The 18464-nt window shown below is 42.6% G+C and overlaps 1 protein-coding gene across 3 annotated transcripts in view; it reads left to right on the top strand.

Annotated features, from left to right (window-relative positions):
* Positions 1-18464, top strand: part of ZFX (zinc finger protein X-linked) — a 543920-nt gene that overhangs the window by 304144 nt on the left and 221312 nt on the right. Inside the window, exon 5 of one of the 3 annotated variants that reach the window (XM_069204818.1) lies at positions 1814-1957. The exons of 1 other annotated variant lie outside the window; for it this stretch is intronic. In XM_069204818.1, coding sequence (XP_069060919.1) covers positions 1814-1957 — 144 coding nt within the window. Of the gene's footprint in view, positions 1-1748; positions 1958-18464 lie in introns of all 3 variants that reach the window. One more of the 3 variants, XM_069204820.1, reaches the window with a different exon arrangement.

Genomic DNA, 18464 nt, shown 5'->3' with positions numbered 1-18464 from the left:
AGCTTTTTTAGGCAACGTTCCAATAGCCTACATTTGTAAGGCTGCTCCTTGGTCTACACTACATACATTTGCTAAACACTATTGTGTAGACATTTTAGCACGGCAACAAGAAAAAGTTGCCAAGCGGTGCTCAGGACACTTGTTCAAGCTACTCCAATTCCCACAGGCTAGTCACTTCTTACTTGGAGGGGACTACTTTACAGTCTGTGCTCAGCATGTGTATCTACAGCCACACATGCCATTGAACGAAAAATGCTACCTACCCAGTAGACATCGGTCCGTGGCATGTAGTTCTGTAGATTCACATGCACCCTCCCTCCTCCCCTGAAATCTGTGGTCGTTATAGTGGCATTCTTATATAAAGATTGTATATGTATATACCCTGCATTGACATCTCTTTTACTTACTCTCTCTATATACTCCTTACCTCACCCGCATATGGGAAAACAATCTAACAAAGGCCTCGATGCCCATGCGTGGTATCACGGAGAGGAGGAGTCACTCGATCTCATGACTCAAAAAGATTCCTCGAACAAAAAACAACTTGCAACACTTGGAGCCCAACACTAGATTGCTGCCTTATGCAAAGCATGTGAATCTACAGCACTATATGCCACGAACAGATGTCTACTGGGTAAGTAACATTTTACTTTCTTTCTATATATTCAGATTTATATATTCTAGATCCTAGGCACATCAATGGAAAAGGTCTGCTGTCTTGTTTTTTTCTTTTCTTCCCTTCTTTATATCTGGTCTACCTTTGTTTTAGATGTGGTTGTGCCATCAGCCACTGTTGTAGGTGAGCTGGTCAGCCATATGGGCGTGGAGAGTCTTGGTGGCAGTTGGTTTTGAAGATGGTGCGAGGTGGCAAGGGAAGCCAGTGGAGTTCTGTTAGGGTACAGATGATGTGGTCATATTTCCTATGGTTCTTAGTGAGGAATGCTGCAGCATGGAGGATGCCTTTACATATTATGCTGTAACCAGACTCCCTTCGAAAATATTAAAACCTCAATAAAAATTATTTCGAAAAATGATAGTAATATACATTTTTTAAGACGCGCACTTTAAGGGTGATGAGTCTTTACAGCTTGATATACTTTATTTATTAATTTAATACTATTTGTCTCTATCTTAGTAGGTCTATATAACTCAGTGCAGCTTCTTATTGAATGTCTGTTAAAATCTATAACTCTTAAGTCTTGTCGTGTAAACATGTAGAATATGTTCTGACGAAAGCACCACCCTCTGTACTTACTCATTAGTCTCTTTAAATGAAAGCTGAGAGCTAATCTACCCTTTTATCTTTTCCATGCTACATAGACATGGCATAAACCTTCTGTACGTTCCATCTGCAGTAGTATGGTTGTTTTCTCACCAACGATTTGAACAGAACCACTTTCCATTGTTATCAGATCACCATATACTCCACTTCATATTTGACTTTGACTATACTTTTAAGAGAGACACATGCAACATGTCCTGGAATTTACTCCATAAATGCCTGAATAAAGTCATGCAAAACACTGCAGTTATGTGGGATTACTGGTGTTGATGCATTGTGCTACTGATAAATCTGCTGAGATATAGTTTCTTTAAAGGTTTGTGACTGATGATTTTTTTATCTGCTCTTATTTGAAAGTACCCTTATGTTAATTTGATCATTTACAACGGATTATAAGGTGTAAGCTGCATGGGTTGAGTTTCCTGATTGAGGTTTACGCATTGCTACGTTTTTCGAATTTTGCTAGGTGATACAGCTCTCATTTTTGCATGGTGAAGCCAACAAGCCCCCAGCACTGTTCTTTTCATGCAGGAGGCACAGTAGATATCGTGGAGAGCGACTCTGAGCTTGATCAGGGGGTTGAATTGCTGGAGCAAAACAGCGTGGGACGTGTACCACGAGAAAAGTTGGTTTACATGACTGTAAATGATGCCCAACACGAGGATGAAGATTTAAGTAAGTACAGTAATTTAGCGCAAAAAGATTCTAATTTATTCCTAAATAAATTAGTGTTAAGTGGAGAGTATGTATGTATTTTCTTGCCACATATCTAAGTAGCTTTAGCAGTGGTCCTGAGGAGGCCATCTGCTGAATAATGCTTTATCTTACTGTTGTTTCCAACACCATCACTTACCAAGATTTGGGGCCAGGAGAGAGGGCTAGAAACGACACACATTGTCAAAACATGATGGGGCCATTGTATGCTTGTCCCATCTTCCTTTCGTTATCACCTGTGACTGGAAAAGGATTAGAAACTGCATCATGTTGTTGACTGTTGGAACTTGATAGACCGTCTCTTTCTATGTTTTTCTTTTGCAGCATTATTTTCTTGGGCCCCTCATGTTTTATTCCTTTGAGCAGTGTTGGCATCTCTTTAATCCCACTTCAGGGAGTGCTTGGTTTTTGCTGAGGGGAGCTTCCTTATACTGATCACCTCGCCAGTCCTAGTCTGTGTATTTTGGCTCATGTTCTCCATCATGAGACCTTCAGTAATATATTAGTAAACAGAATATATCCACCCCTAGTTGAAAACTCTTATTTTAAAGTGAAAGCATTTTTTTTAGAATTGAATCTTATAACGTATTCTCTCTAAAAACATTATCTCTTTATTTGAAATGCCAGCAGGAGTAAAAACAAAAATAATATAAGCCATTAACCCCTTTTTAATCCTCACAAGGACAATAAGTCTCCAGGAAGTCCGATATATGCTTACCTCGAGAAAAACTATCTTGTGCTTGTCAGCTTGAAATTAAGTCCTGTTTTTAGAAATATCCAACAAATAATGCTGACAAATATTGTCAGTGATGCAGACGCAGAATCCAGTTAACCTCCTTAGGGCTTAAAAAGAAATAACGTAAATCTCAATGTGCTGCATTTTGGAATTGTGTTGTATTCATCCGTATAATGGTGGTGTCAGATTCTTCTGATTTTTTTTTTAAATTGTCGATCTGTTTCATTTCTAGCAGTTTTTGTTTGAGCAGAACATTTAATGTAGCGTAGATTCACAACATGTGCCTACTATCTTATGTTTGGAAAAATAAACGTTGTTTTTCTCTAATTGTTTGTTTCGGATTCAGGCAGAGCTTTACATGGCTCATCCATGCATCACTAAGAGATCTGCTATGCACTGGAATACCAGTCTCAACCCAGATTGTTTTTTCCTACCACTGGGACAGAAATGTTAAATTCGGTTTCTTGTTTCAGCAAGGTGGGCTGTAGTAGGTTGATGCCTGGTAGAGCTATCACATTGAGTAGATTAGTGTCCTATTAGATATGTACCTCTTAAAGCAAGTTCCGAGCACAATGTAGTTCAGAGAGCAGCCTGCAGTCGTAACGTTGTAAGTCTGGTGGAAGAGGATGGCTTTGAGACTCTTCCCCAGAACCTACAGCAGAAGTCAGTACTTACCTACACTTAATAAAATCTGCTGCTAACTGCTTTGTCAGGCCTACCAGGAAAGGGGTCTTGAAACTTCATGGGATGAATAAAAATAAAAATTAGCTCCTCTAGAACCAATTTACATTAAAGGCATGTTCGACTTGACTTCTTGGGAGTCTATACTGCGCATAAATAATTCAATAAACCAACTGCTTCTCGTGGTCCCTGGACTGTTCATGGCCCACCCGCTGTTAAGGAAGCAAAGTGTGCATAGTACTGTTGGGAATCTGTGTTCACGGGCAGTCTTGATTCAGTGGCCTTGCTTAGTTGATGTAACATATTTCATTGTGAAGAGATTCAGATATATAATATTTTCCAAAGTCTAAAGCAAAAGAGATAACACAAGATGGCTAAGCGATTTGAAATGCAGGCATTCAAACTGCATTAGATGTAGTAGACACAGCCGGCTGTCAGCTCAATACCGCTGTTCTTTTGCGTTGCAGTGCTTCGTTCAGAGTTTTTAAATTTCCTCCAGAAGTCCAACAGTCATTGCTACATCAGCCTTTTGAAGCAAACCACTTGTTTGAACACGAGGTAGATGAGGGTTTTGTGTAAATTAAGGAGGACAAAGGTGGCTAAGTCGCTTGTGGCTTTACAGCAGCATCGCCCTTTTTTTGGTAAGACACAAGGAGGTTCCTTTCTTCATGGAAAGATCGGTGCACAAGGACCAAAAACTATCAAGGTTAGTCAACATCACAATACAATCCAGGTAATATTCGGGAGAACATCTACTCCTGTATCCAAGTACAATTAAAGGTTGATGATTCGGTTTTCCTTTCTCTTGATCACTTGATGCCTGTCAGGGCGAGACTTAGGTGTTTACATCACAAATAAGATGAAATAACTTAAGGCAGGCATATGGTGGTACACACAAAGATGAAAATCGCATTGAATTCGATCTATTGCTACTTTTTTAAAGCAACCCTCCCACCCCCTCCCCGCCCCCCCCAAAAGAGGACTTGTCTGGTGAAACCAGATCACTTAAGAGTTGCTCTGTTAAACTTGTGTGGTCATGCCTTCGGATTATGTTTACGGTCGCTGTTGAGCTGTAGAAAAAGACACAGAGAAGATGACAACCAGTAGCCTACCAACAATACGATAGGTGGTAGGATTAAAAGTTGCGCGAGAGAACCATCAAAGGGTTGTGTTTTTGGGGATGTCAAACCTCTTTTAGCCAACCATATGTACTTTTTTTTTAATAATCACATTTTTATTGATTTTTATGTTTAAAACACAATACAGTCCATTTATTCAGTACATCCATAAGTACGTTTAATAGGCAGACTTTAATGTACAAGAAGAAAAATGCCCCTGCTCTCACGCAAAAAATGAATGTAAGCTCTCTACTTTTATCACACGCTGTACATGTAGCATGTCTGTGCAGAGAAAATGTGTGGAAGAGCAGCATGGGGTGTTGATTAACCCAGAATACTGATCATCAAATCAAAAGTAAGATTTATAACTTTATTTACAGTGGTACCTCCTTTGGTATATATGGTGCCCGCTGGAACAAGGTGAAAGCAATGGAAAATCACTAGGTAATGGCTTTTTAGAGCTAAATAACTTTTTCAAGGACCAAATAATATTTTGTCATTGAGTATGTTTTTAAATCGAAGGAACACAATCGAAATAAGTGCATATGGGTCTTTTTGGAACCATTCGAGATAAATATGTTTTCCGTCAGACGGGCACGTCCAAATAAAACTTTTCGACCATGTGTAAGGCTGTTAGTGGCCTCTTAACAAAGAGGTTTAACGGCATCCAAATCAATCCTCGGTGCCGAAATACCCTTATCTATAGGAAGTGCAAACATTATCCTGCTTTCGCAAAAAGCAGAGAAAGGCGTTTTATAGCAAGCAGTGTTTTAAGCGAACCTGTGCAAGAAACTGGCGCAACAGACTTCATTGTATCACATGTCTTTTAAAGGCTGGTGCTACATTCTTTAATGGCAGGACACACATGCTACAAACAATTGAAAAGTTGGTTTGGTATCCTTTTATACACAGACATGTCAAAGAAAGTGACGCGATAAATTTATTTAATCACATATGTAACTCCGTGTTCGTGTTTATGTGGACATTGCTGTTATAGGTACATGTCCGTATGTACATTTTCCGATTATTTGCTAAATACAGAACAAAGCAAGTGATCACTACCAGTTAAACATGGAGTTGTGTTTCTCTTCCAAAACTACTTTCAGTGTAAACTTATTTTTTATTCAAACGGGTCATACGGGAAGCTGAACAGTCGTCTGTGCCAGTACCCCTATAATGTAAATAAATAAATAAATAAAAATAACCAGGTCATAGCTAATTGAAGAACAGCACATTCTCATTACATAGATGTCCCAGTTATTAGAGATAGTTTTCTTCTGTCTGAATTTTAAAACAACCCCATTCTGTTTTGAAACTAACGATTGCCATTTACAATTGTTAGACTCGTGACATAGATAACACAAGTTGAGATGCTGGATGTCGCACAGCTTTGCATGTGCCTAACAACAATTGTGGTTCACTGATCTGGCATAACCTCGGTGTTTTCCAGTTAAATCACAAAACTACAAGGTGATGGAAGATGTAATAATGTCTTCAAAAAAGCGAAATTTCAAAGGGACAGGAACATTAGTCTTTCCTTTATGGGACACTTAATGTCAAATAAGTCCCCCTACCAATTGAAATGGTGCAGTTTTCTGAGGCATATCATTATAGATAATTTTTCTCGCACCGCAATTCTTAAAACATGAAACGAGGGCTGGTGCTTCCTTTTCAAAACGTGCACAGTAATTTGTTCACATCACAGTGTCCTGACAAATTATATTTTTAAGCAAAACCGCATAATAGAGAGGGGTTGTTACACTACATAATCAATTTATAGTAAGCATCCTTTGTTTTTTAATGATTTTAACTAATCGAACATTAATAAACCTCTGTCTGTCTATCTTTCTCTCTATCTCTGGAAAGATGTACCCAGTGTACCTATGCAAAAGTAGATAAATCCAAAGATAACATGGTTTACGTTTAAGAAATGAATCACTTTCCACCTACATTTTCCACTGACGTATTATACTTTTGATAAAGTGTAAGTTACACAGCTTTACATTTGAATGACACCCCTCTCGGGCCCCAAAAAAAGACATCTAGGGCGATATGTACCAACGAATTTTCCCATAGACACAGAATGGGTAAAACCCTTTGCTACATCTGGGCCCTAGAGCGCAAACAAGGACATTACTTGAATTCACAGGGATGATTGGGTGTGTGTAATTTAAGTTCTACCTTTCAGCTTCCATGGATGATTAATATGGGTTAAAGGTAATTCCGTTAATTTAAATGAGGTCCCTACAGCTCAACTTCCGAGGACGATCGAGTTTGCGTGAAGAAGGTTTATGGCTCAGCTTCATCAGTAGGTGTTAAAAGGGGTCATATCTCACCACCAACTCAAGGCTCAGATACAGGGAAAGACCACACAACTTGACTTTGAAAACCGGTCCACTTCTAACACTCCTTAGAAGACAAAAGTATAGGTTTCAAGACCGAGATCTAAGTCGGCAGTGAAATGCAGGATAAAGCATTCCAAGCTTTATTTTTTAATCAAAACAACTTTCATACTTTTTATTTAAAAAAGGTAACCTGTTCCTGAATGGTTGAGTTGCCGTTGGTTGAAAGGGGAGAAGAAGGGATCCTCTAGCATGAAGGGTGGCAGGCAAACAAGAAACAAACCTTTTCTCCATTGTGCTGCTATCTCAGAGAAACATAAATATATGCAATTGGTTAATCAGAAACTATACTGTAGAGGCTTCCTGGCAGCCAGAATAGGCTTTAAGTTATAGAATTTGGAATTTGTTCTTTCATTGGGGCTGCTAAACACTATAAATACCTTTCACTGTTTCGCCAGTGCACCAACTAGGATTCAAACAGGTGACCAGCTGGTTATGCGCAGACATCTTAAGTGATTCCATTAACCAACTGAGCAGTCTTACCAGAAAAATGTGTTTTACACGGATACATTTAAGTTCTTTTTGTTTTTCATTTAAGGTGTGCATTATATTTTATATGCATTTACCTGTAGATTAAAGACTAACAAAAAAAGTTACAGAATATTTTGTTATTTTCTGTCAAATCTCTGACCCCACCCACCCATACTCACTGCTCACCTCCTATTATATCCAGGATCACCGTTCTCATACTTTTCTTCATGCATTTCGACTGCTGCTTCTAGAAGAACTTTATAAAACACCACCTTACAGTTATATAAAGTGTGAGTTGACACCAATTGAAGGCTGATTACCTCAACCATAATTATTGCCGTGATGTAGTCACTGACTACTTGAATTAATAGTGCACAGTAGACTCTGATGATGAGCCATCTAACTTAACTGCAGTTTTTTATTTTTAGTATTTCTTTTATTTATTTCAAATACAGATAAACTCACAACTTCATTTAAGCTCCTATACTCAGCCCCCCAACAAGGAGCATGTTATAGCAGTTTGTTAAATTTCGTTTTGTTCTTCAAAATAGCTACTGATCAATATAAACTTCACATTGCTTCAACACATAATCATTGTATACCTCTAAATTTCCATTCTCTACTCATCCAATAAAGTATCTGTCAATTTCTGTGCCTGTGCCTCTTTGGCTTCCTCCATTTCCCCCTGTAGGCACACCTCCACCATATCCCATTCCACCAGACCCCTCTCCCCTCTCCTTCCTTATATATTAGCCTCTGGTGGACTCCACACTCGGCCCATGTCCATTTAGCAAATTTTCACATCCATTGTTTCTTGGTGGGTATCTTGTTTGTCATCCACCACAGAGCTACACATTTGTTTGGCCACTGCCAGACCCAGCTCTACAACTTTCACCATACGTCTGGAGTGCCGGGCTGGTGTTACCAGGCCCATCAAACACAACTGGACTGTCTGCTGAATCGTTCATTTGGTCAGTTCCCTCAGTGTGTTAACCACCTCCTTCAAGAAAGCACCCTCCCCGGGGCACGTCCACCACATATATATTTATGTTCCCTACAGCTGTCTTACACTTAGGGCAATGATCTGGTTTGGATGGATCCAGCTTGTGCAGCCACTGCGGTGTGACATAGTTACTATGTAGGCATTTATAGCATATTAATTTCAGATGCGCATTTCGTGCTACTTTTCTGCAGTTACTTCCCATGGATACCCACTCGCGGTCCCTGAGCTCCATCCTCAAGTCACCCTCCCATTGTGTCTCCAGCCTTTCCATACAGGCAGCTGTGCTCGGCAACAACAGTACATAGATTTGTGTAATGAGTTTACCACCTTCCCCCAAGTCTTGGAGTGTTTGGTTTAGTGTGGTTCAAGTGGGAACCCCTCTCAGGCCTTGTGAATAACAGAAGCAAGACCAGCATATGCCAGGAAGCTACCGCCTCCCGCGCCCCATCTAGTAGAGAAATCTGCATAACCAAGCAGCCTACCATCCTCATATAGGTCCCCCATACTCTGTGGTGTATTTCTCTCTTCTCTGACTTTCAGATATGCTGGTAGCTGAGAACCAATACCTGTACACCACGGGATCGGGTGCTGCATTTATATTAACATATTGTCCTCTCTTTTAGATACCCGTTCCCATACCTCCAAAAGAGTTCTAACATGTAGGGGTAAAGTAACCCTTTTCTTCCTAGGGACCGGGGGCAATGCCAGCCGTTCCTGTTGGTGAACTAGATGTTTGAATATGTCAACCACTAGATCAGTACCTTCCCCTGGAACACTATGTATTGTAAGTGCGAGGCCAATAAGCCAGAAAGTCCAGTGCCATAACCCTCAACGTTCCCAGGGCAGCTTCAATACCTCCATATTTAGCCTTGCCCTAACTGTCCCCCCAGTAAAGTAGTCTAAGTAGTTTGTCCAATTTGCGAAAGCAGGTTCTGGTATGCGCTTCGGCATGTGTTGTAATACATATAGAACTGTGAGTAACATTATCATTTTACTAAGAGCTATTCGCCCCATCAAGGACTTCGGGAATCGCAGCCATTTTTGTATGCTCCACTACAGACTCACTAGTAAATTACCCACATTCGAATCATATGATTTATTCATATCTGAGCTCAAGGGCACTTTTAAGTATTTAACCGGTGTGGTCTGTGCTGTTATGTTGTCTGTGGTCTCCTTTGTCTGCGTTAAATGTAAAACTTGAATGACTCCCCACCTCAGCTTTAGTGTAATTGAGCGTTATCCATTTGATCGCTGGATTCCTCTGGATTAACAAAATGTTATCCGATTATAATGAGATGATCTCCCGGTTGTCTCCAATCAAAATACCAGTGCCCGTGTGTCTATGTCTTATAATCTGTGCTAGTGGTTCTATTACCAGCGCAAATATCAGGGAAGAGAGGGGACATCCTTGTTAAGACCCCCTCTTTATCTGCCAGACATTTTGTGGCCTACTTTCATTCTAGCTGTACTGAATAGTGGTTTCACCCATTGTAGATAATTCACCCCAGTTTATGCAGTCACATTGTGTACTGTCCATAAACAGCCAGTCATCTGTGTTGGACGCCTTATGGGCACCCAAGCTAGACAGTACACATTGACTCCTCTATCATAGCTTGTTTGGTAAGAAGGAATGCTTTACGAATATTGGAGAATGTGTTACGACCTCCCACAAACCCTGCCTGGTCTGTGTGTGCAACCTTTCCCGCTGCTTTTGCCAGTCTCTGGGCCAGTAACTTCCCCAGTATCTTTGCATCTATTGTGATAATTGATGATGGTTGGTATGATTCACAGTGAGCAGTATGTCTCCCAGGTTTAGGTAGGGTCACTGTTTGCTTCCCTCAGTGATGCAGGCAGCACTCCCATTTGAAATGCTTCCCTATAAACGGCCAGCAATGGTGCACACAGTAGATCCACATATTTTTGATAAAATTCTACTGTCAATCCATTATTGCCAGGCACCCTTCATGTTTACATATATTTGATAGCCCATCTAACGTCTGCCTCTTCTATTGGTACGCTCAATTGGGCCTTCACTTCTTCCTCTACTCAAGGTAGTTGCGCCTCTATTTCTGCTTCAACACTCCGGTTCTGCCTTGCATATAGTGCTGAGTAAACTAAAAGTGATTCAAGATTGCTTTCTGGGATGTCAGTATCCCACCGTTCGCATCTCTGAGAGCTACCACTGCACTGTCTCCCTCTCTCGCCATTTACCGGCCACGCTAGCAGTTGACCAGCGGTATCACCTTGTTTGTGTTGCGTTTCCAGGTATGTGCAATAGTAACGTTTTCCCAATGTATCTTGGGCCTCATCCAGTTCATCCCGCAGTTTCTCACTTCCCAGATCTCATCCGTGTGTGGAGCTGCTTGTCAGTGGTGACTATCTGTTTTTCTAATCACGTGAGCGTGCCCCCCAGTGATCTATGCACTTCATTTGTCACATCAATACATTTCACTCTGATGGTCACCATAAAAGCCTCCCACACTATGCTGGCGAATTGGACTGTTCCCGTGTTGAGAAGAAAGTATTCCTGTATTGCCTCTTGGATACACTTCCTAAATGCCTCATCGTACAGTGCCCTGGACTGAAAGATCAACTGTGGCACCGGAACCACATAGGTTTGGCCTTGCAACTCCGCTGCAAGTGAAGCATGGTCCAATAGAGTATGATCTAGGTACTGTCTGTTCCCAAATTGTGCCGCCTGTACTGTGTGTTTGAACATGTAGCCTACTGTAGAAAATGTCCTGTGTGATGGGTAATAAAAGGAGTAGCCCCGTGTCCACTCATGTCGTACCCATCACAGTTCCACCAAATTTAAGGTATCGATTCCCTCCAATAGTGCCCTTGAGGATTTGCCCAATGGTCATGCCTTGGGCATTGAACTGTTCAATTCCATGTCAAGCACACCGTTGCAATCACCCATCCATATAATGTCAAATTGTGGATATGGTGTCAAAAGGCGTATCACCCCTTCATAAAACTCCGGTGTGTCTGTATTCGGCGCAAAGGTATTTAAAATGGCTGTACATTTACCGCTTATTTCCCACACCACTCCTATGTAATGATCATTGGCAGCCTTCAAGATCGTGTCTGCTTTAAGGGGAACACAAGCATCAGTAGAACCCCTTGTGCGTTTCCTGTAACATTACTATCTTCGCTTGTTGTTTGCATATATAGGACCATATTCGCTGTCGCTTAATCGGATTCTGTATCCGTTTTATATTCCACGATCTTACTTCCACTCCCATGTAGGGAATATGCAATCCACTTTTGTCCTGTCATGAAGTAACTGCTCTGCTCATGTTGTGTACTTTACCCCTCAAAATCCAAAACTGAACTACCCTCTGACTTCCCCACCCGTGTGGCGCACCCAACCTGATCTCCACAATCAACAATTCAGTGTCAATCCAGTATCCCCTGAATAACAGACACACTTCCCCAGCATAGTGCGTTGCTCATGCGCTCTCCGATGTTGGGGCCGTCCCATCTGCAGCGCAACCATTAATCTTGCACACGGTGAAGAAGCGCTATTATTTCTATGCATCATTGTTTTGGAACTGACGTTCAAAATTTGCTCTGTCAACTGGTACTCACCCCTCCCCCCCTTCTCAGTAACGTGAATCATCATCCGTGCCACACCCCTAAAACCCACCCAAAAAAAAACACAACCACAGTTATGCCCATGCTTTCTCGTGTCGGCGGGGGTCGACCATTCACTCAGTGCCTTTCAATAAATTGCATGGCGTCCTCAGTGTGGCCGAAGAAGTGTATTTTTCTTTGTATGCCCACCTGGAGCCACCCCAAGGGCAGTAATGCATATGCCAGGCCTGGCTCCCGGAGCTTCTTTTTAACCTCCCCGAAAGATCTGCAATGTTCTTGTGTCGCTACACCATAGTCTGGGTAAAAGGAGATCCTATTTCCATTATAAGTCACATCCCCCTGTACACGTGCCCCTACTAGAGCGTTCATTTTGTCCTTATATCTCAGCATTCTGGCGATTAGCTTTAGTGGCATTGCGCCTGGTTTTGATTTGCTCCTGGGGTTCTAAGAGCTCTGTCCACTTGCAGGTCCCCCTCACTCTCAAGACACAGTTCCGTCCACTTTGGTTCCCAGGTCCTTCACCCTCCCCGTTTCTTGTCCATATCCTGCCTTAGTAGTGTTACTGTTGTAGCCACCCCATTGATTGTTTCAGTTATGGCCTTGTTGCCTTCCAGACTAACATTTTTAAGTTCAAACGGGGACATAGTTTCTCCCATCTCAAGCTCCTCACCTGGATGCATGCTCTGCGCCATTCTAGGCAGTCCTTCCTAAATTGTCGCGTTTTAAATGCTATGCCCAGATCCCTCTTAGGTTTGAGTGGCATCTGTGCCCTACAGTGCAGCCCTATAAGTCCTGGGAGGTCCCTAACGACGTGGGTGTACCCCTGTTCAGTGTTTCACTCTAACGGGAGCAGGTCCTCAGATGGTATGCTTTCTGCCTGGCAGTACGCCAACCTATCTGTAGTCATGAGCATCAGCCCATTCACTAAACCCTGGCAGGGGCCTCCGTATCTGCTTGTTGCTCCAGTGGGGGAATTTTCCGGAGGGCGGTGAGGATCCCCAGTTACCATTCCGCCTCAGTCTCTTTCCACAAACCCCCTGATCCCCTGCACTATCTCCTCCTATGTCATTCACCTGCATATTAGTCTGTCAGGACTGTACTGTGGCCTGCAGACTCCTCGTGCATGACATTTATTGCCCTTTGAAGTTACTTCTTTATGCAGATTTGGAGGTTTACACCTGCATCCTGCAGTTGGGCCCCAAGTATTCGGGCCTCTTGTATCGAAGTGAGCAAAGGGGTTCAAGGCAGGAGGGGCGCCATGGAGTTTCACTTGGGGTGATATGTGAGTATGCCCCTCTCGTGACCGGCATCCCCAGGGGTCACCTCTTGTCTGTCTGCTCCTTCAGGGCTGCATACCAGCCCTTCGCTCCTCAGCAAAGATCACTTCGCCGGTGCCCGGCTCACATCGGAGGCTGCCACTCACTGTGCTGTCCAGGGTGCACGCAGTTGCGCTGTCCCTGCCTCTTCCTTTTCGGTTGTTCTCCCGGGGACCGCCAGCCCACTGTTCCCTATGCGCTTGTCAACGCCCGGATTATTCTCGGGCCATAAGACCTCCTTTCATACCGGTTCCATATGCGTGGGGGGCGCCTTCCACTTGCCGCAGTCGCTTTTGTAGCTGTGTTTGGGCCCGAGGTGGGGGTCCCAATGCTGGCAAATAGTCCGAGCTGCAGATGCAAATAGTCAGAGCTGCAGATCGGCACGTCCTCTGATCCTTTAAATGCGTTTATGCTGAATAAAGGCCCAGACAAATATAGCGTTGTCTTTTCACTCTCTCCTGGGGCAACAAAACATGTACTGTTTGAGTCCCTGTATGGATGATGCTATGTAATACTCAGATGCAAAAGCTGTCACAATAGAGATTAAAGGAAACTAGTGGCTGGTAAATGTCAACATCCTACAACTACAAATAAAACAGCAAAGCATACAGAGAGAACAGATTAAAAAAAAAATAGTTTTGTTTACCTTCTAAACTAAAAATATTCTGTTTAATGGCATTGGCTCAATGTTTGCATGTTCGTCTCTGGTCATGTCCCATAAACCATACTGTGTAACATGCGCTCGAAAGAGCTAGTTGGTTAATTTTATTTATTTACCATAACTCAAACTTCACTCCTTCCTCTGCAAGGGGTAAATACTGCTACGTTATCTTTAATCATCTGTAAAAAATGAATTGCTGCTTGAAGCACTTCTAGACTCACATGCAACCAGGATCCCGCCTTCCCTGTGGAAGAGTTATTTGGAGAATCAAATATTTTAACCGTAAACAAATTCAAATTAAACTTACTTTAGTAATAAAGTAAAATTCCAGTATATTTAATTGTATTCTTAAGGACGCTTAACTTCTTTAGGTAATCCAAATATACCTCTCCCCACATAAAGGGAAGTGCTTTCATGCTTTGATACAATGATGCTTAGCGCTTACTATCAAAAGGCAGAATAATAAAGCTCAAAGTAGGAATTGTCTCGACCTTCTATTGCAATCCTATACAAATTAAGTTGCAAAAATAAATAAAATATATTTATATATCTGTTCTATAAAACATAAGGTGTAGCAGTACACATAATAGAAGACCAGACTCATCCTACTGCTGTAGAGTGTGAAGGTCTGTATAATGTCAGCCCTACCACACTGCATAATGCAATATTTATTTTAAATATTGCTACATACCGTGGTGTTATATACACTCACTGTCAAACAGGTCCTATTACAGTAGGGGTTACAGTGTGTATGTACACAGTCATACAAACCTGTTGCACAGATAATTAATTTAATGAATAATAAGTTGCAGGGTATATATTGATATCCTTTCTTCCTGAAGCAGCAATCTTCCTCAAAGAGAAACGTTTGGAGAATAAATATCAGGGCACCAAGGCAAAAAGAATGCCATGGATTTAAAAGGCTAGGAGGACATACCAAATCGCGTCAAGGTCCAAGAAAATGGTTTCACTGTCCCTTGGTCGATGGATATTTAGAAGGAAAAAAACTTGATGGCAGAAAGACAAACATACTGGTAGGAAATAATACAATTCAGCTATACTTATGCTCTGCTCAATCAGATGCAGTGAAATAATCTAAAGGTATGCCCACAAAAAGTCCTGTTTAATAATCTACTCTTGAGGTGCCTTGTTTTACCAGACACGCTGTTTCCCAATTGGGGAAAAACTTTTTTTAAATATATTTTTATTGACAATCTCCTAAAGGCATCATTACAGATTAATAAAGAGAAACGTAAGCATATCTAGTACATTTCTATTTAACATTACTACAAGGAGGAAAGATACTAAAAGTGCAGTCCTCCAGACCATGTTAGTGCTCAATGTGTTGGTTTTGTGTTCAGAGATGGTCTTCAAGATCATCCCTTCTCTGGTTAAATCGAAGAAGATAAATATTTGCTAACTCAAACTAAACTATGCCCTCCCGCCAGAGACTGACCACCTCTAAAGGGGGCCATCATGTAATGTTCTGTACAGGAGTGGGGAAGGGGATCATGGTTGTTGTGCTAGGTATATACATGGGGACTGTGTTATGCAGGAACAGTGGGGTGGAGTAGGGAGCTGTGATGTTTTATGTTCACCTAGACCATAGTGGGCAGAGTTTGACATTGCCAGGGGTTTTCTATGGTGGTCTAGTGTCATCGTCGGGGTTGGTTGTAAATCTTGGAGGATCACATCCCAATGTGAGGCAAAAGGGTATTCCTGTAAATTATGTCTCTCACCTCTGCATAGAGCAGTGCTCTCCGTTTGCTTGCATTTAATTACCTCTGCCCAATATTATGATATAGATGGGGTCTGTGAGACTATCCACTTCATCACCAACACTAATTTTCCTAGTAGCAGGGCAAGGTCCATACAGAGAGTTATCTCTGGTTAATTTTGGGGCATGGGAAAAGACCCAGGAGACATTGTTGTTTTGTGTCCATTCTTATCTCTTCCCGTTGCCCGGGATATGTCTGACAGCACTATGTCTCAGTAGGTCCCTAGTTGTCCGTACATCCAAAACATATGTATTGCATTTGCTGAGCCTGTTTTACAGCTGTAGCATTAATCTGGGACCAGGGTAAATCCAGTGTAGGCCCTTTGGGGTTTGGGTTGGGCAGCAGGTATGCCCTTGGTCCGGTACAAAATCAGGAAAAACTTTGAATTTAGCAAAAACAAGTAGCACTTTCCAACTCCATCCACTAAATGGCAGGATATGCACAGTATGTGAATCAAGAAGAGCTTCAAGCTCAAAACCGTTGTTACAGGTAAGTAACTTCTTTCTTTTCTTGGTATAGGAATAATCCGACATTGGATCCAGAAGATTTTACAACACAGCCTCTGCACGCTAGCAGGTGGTCTTGTGTGGTTCTGAGTTGACTCTGCCTTCAAAGTGACAACTGGACATGCATATGGGTACCACCTAGGCATGATGACTTCCTTTACTTTGTTTCTGTGGCTTTGTGTGCAAATCCAGAGACTGCTCCTACATTTTATCTTCGATTGACAAGCATTTTTCTATTCAGATGTAATTCCATTGAGCAAGGGAACATGTCCACCCCCCTGCCCCGTCCATCACCCCCTCCCACCTAAAGTTAGAGGGCTTTAAGCTTTATAGGGACTGTTGGAAATCAACATCTCTGGACAGATCCCCTGGTATTTGGGATTGGCCTACGAGGAGGGTACCCTGCTGCACCTTAAGGCGTGCTGGCAATGCAAAGCCAAGCTGTATGTTGCTGAGCGCCACAGGAAGTCGCTTAAGAGCTGCTATCGCTCAGTCAAAGATACAGAGTTGTTTCTGCTCTCGATGGTGGTCCTACGACCTCATGCTATCCTTGCCACTCTCCTTCTGAGGACATCACGGTGCGCCAGTGTCTCACTCCCCCACCGAGGAGCAGACTTCACAGCTGATCCGATGCACCCTGAATTCCCGTGTCGGTTGGCTACACCACAACAGATTGAGGAATTTAAGGAGGCCGTGGCTGTGCTCTACATCTTCAGCACTCTACTGTCTCATTCTGGCATGCTTCCAGTCTCCGAGGATCTGCAGAGGTCTCTAGTCTGGTGGTTTCAGGTGGGTCTGCACTCTGCACCATCTGTGCCTCCTGAATCCACTTCTTGTTTAACTCTGACGCCGAAGCCAACACCACAATCCTTTGTGGTTTCTGTGGCATCAATGCTGGAGGAAGACTTTGATGCCGTTGTTTTGTCCAACCCCAAAGCAAATCTATCTTGACCTTGGCTGAGGCTGCTTTCGAGCTCAGTCCCTACACTCATGGCACCTAATCACTCTGAATTCTATAAGACCGCTCCTTTGCCTAGGAGCTCCACACCAGTGCTCCAACATCTGCTTGGATCAGACTTGAACCTGAGCCAACCAGCTTTTGATGATGATACAGACAAATTCTCCCCACAAGTTGTTAATGACAATTTTTATATAGACCTACAGGAGGCCAGTGGGCTGGGCACCTTCCCTGATACGGGTGTGTTCTCCTTCTGGCCCTTCCACAAAGAATCTGCTTCATATGCCATGGTCACTAGACAGGCGGCCACAGTCTTAGCTCTGTAATAGCCTTCAGTTGAGGTAAAGACGAACGTCCTTATGGAGGTGTTACAACCTGAACAATCCTCATCTGAATCCCTACAACCATTCAATGAGGCCCTGACGGATATCCTCATGGGCACTTGGCCCAAAACCTGTTCTTCTCTACCTGCAAACAGACAAGTGATACTTTGTTACAGACCCCCTCCGGGTGGTCCTGCCTTCCTATTTCAGCACGCTACTCCTGAGAGCCTGGTGGTACATGTCTCCACTAGCAGTGTTAACCGCAATACTTTTCCCACTACTCCCCCGGACCGAGTAAAAAAAACCTGAGGTAGTTGGTAAGACAATGTGTTCTTCTACTGGCCTCCCTCAATGGGAAGCTACTTGCATGCATTATAGGATTCAGTTGCTTATACCAGCAGTTACAAGAGAATTTTGCACCTCTTTGGCATGGACGATTCATTTGCTACCTATAACTAATAACAAGCAAACCACTACCTTCCAGAAACTGATACAGAGGAAAGTTCTCGATCCCACTTTGGAGTGCGGGGTGGGGGGTGCACACAATTGACACCAACTTAGGTGTAAGCTATCCCTGTGTATTTGTGGGGGACTCTGACACTATAACAACATTGCATTGGAACTGCCGTCGCATCAGACTAAGAGCAGAGGTGGGCTTACTCTCTCCAAAAAATAGTCTGAAGCTAAGCCCGAGTCATCTGGGGATGCAAATGTTACCAGTGTTCTTAGGCACTTGGAAGGAGTCTTGACTAGTTTATCCGGAGCAGATTCTCTAGAGTACAAGGGCTTTTACAGGGAATACGTCCGGTTCTTCTGGGCTTTTTTACAGTCCTAGGTTTGTTGACGCTTCGTCTAGATTAGATGCTTAGTCAGAACACAGCTGGAACTTTACTATTCCAACGTTTAACCGTTTTGCGG

This window comes from Pleurodeles waltl, chromosome 8 (assembly GCF_031143425.1).
Source record: "Pleurodeles waltl isolate 20211129_DDA chromosome 8, aPleWal1.hap1.20221129, whole genome shotgun sequence".
NCBI lineage: Eukaryota > Metazoa > Chordata > Amphibia > Caudata > Salamandridae > Pleurodeles > Pleurodeles waltl.
This window is presented reverse-complemented; position numbering and strand designations above follow the sequence as displayed.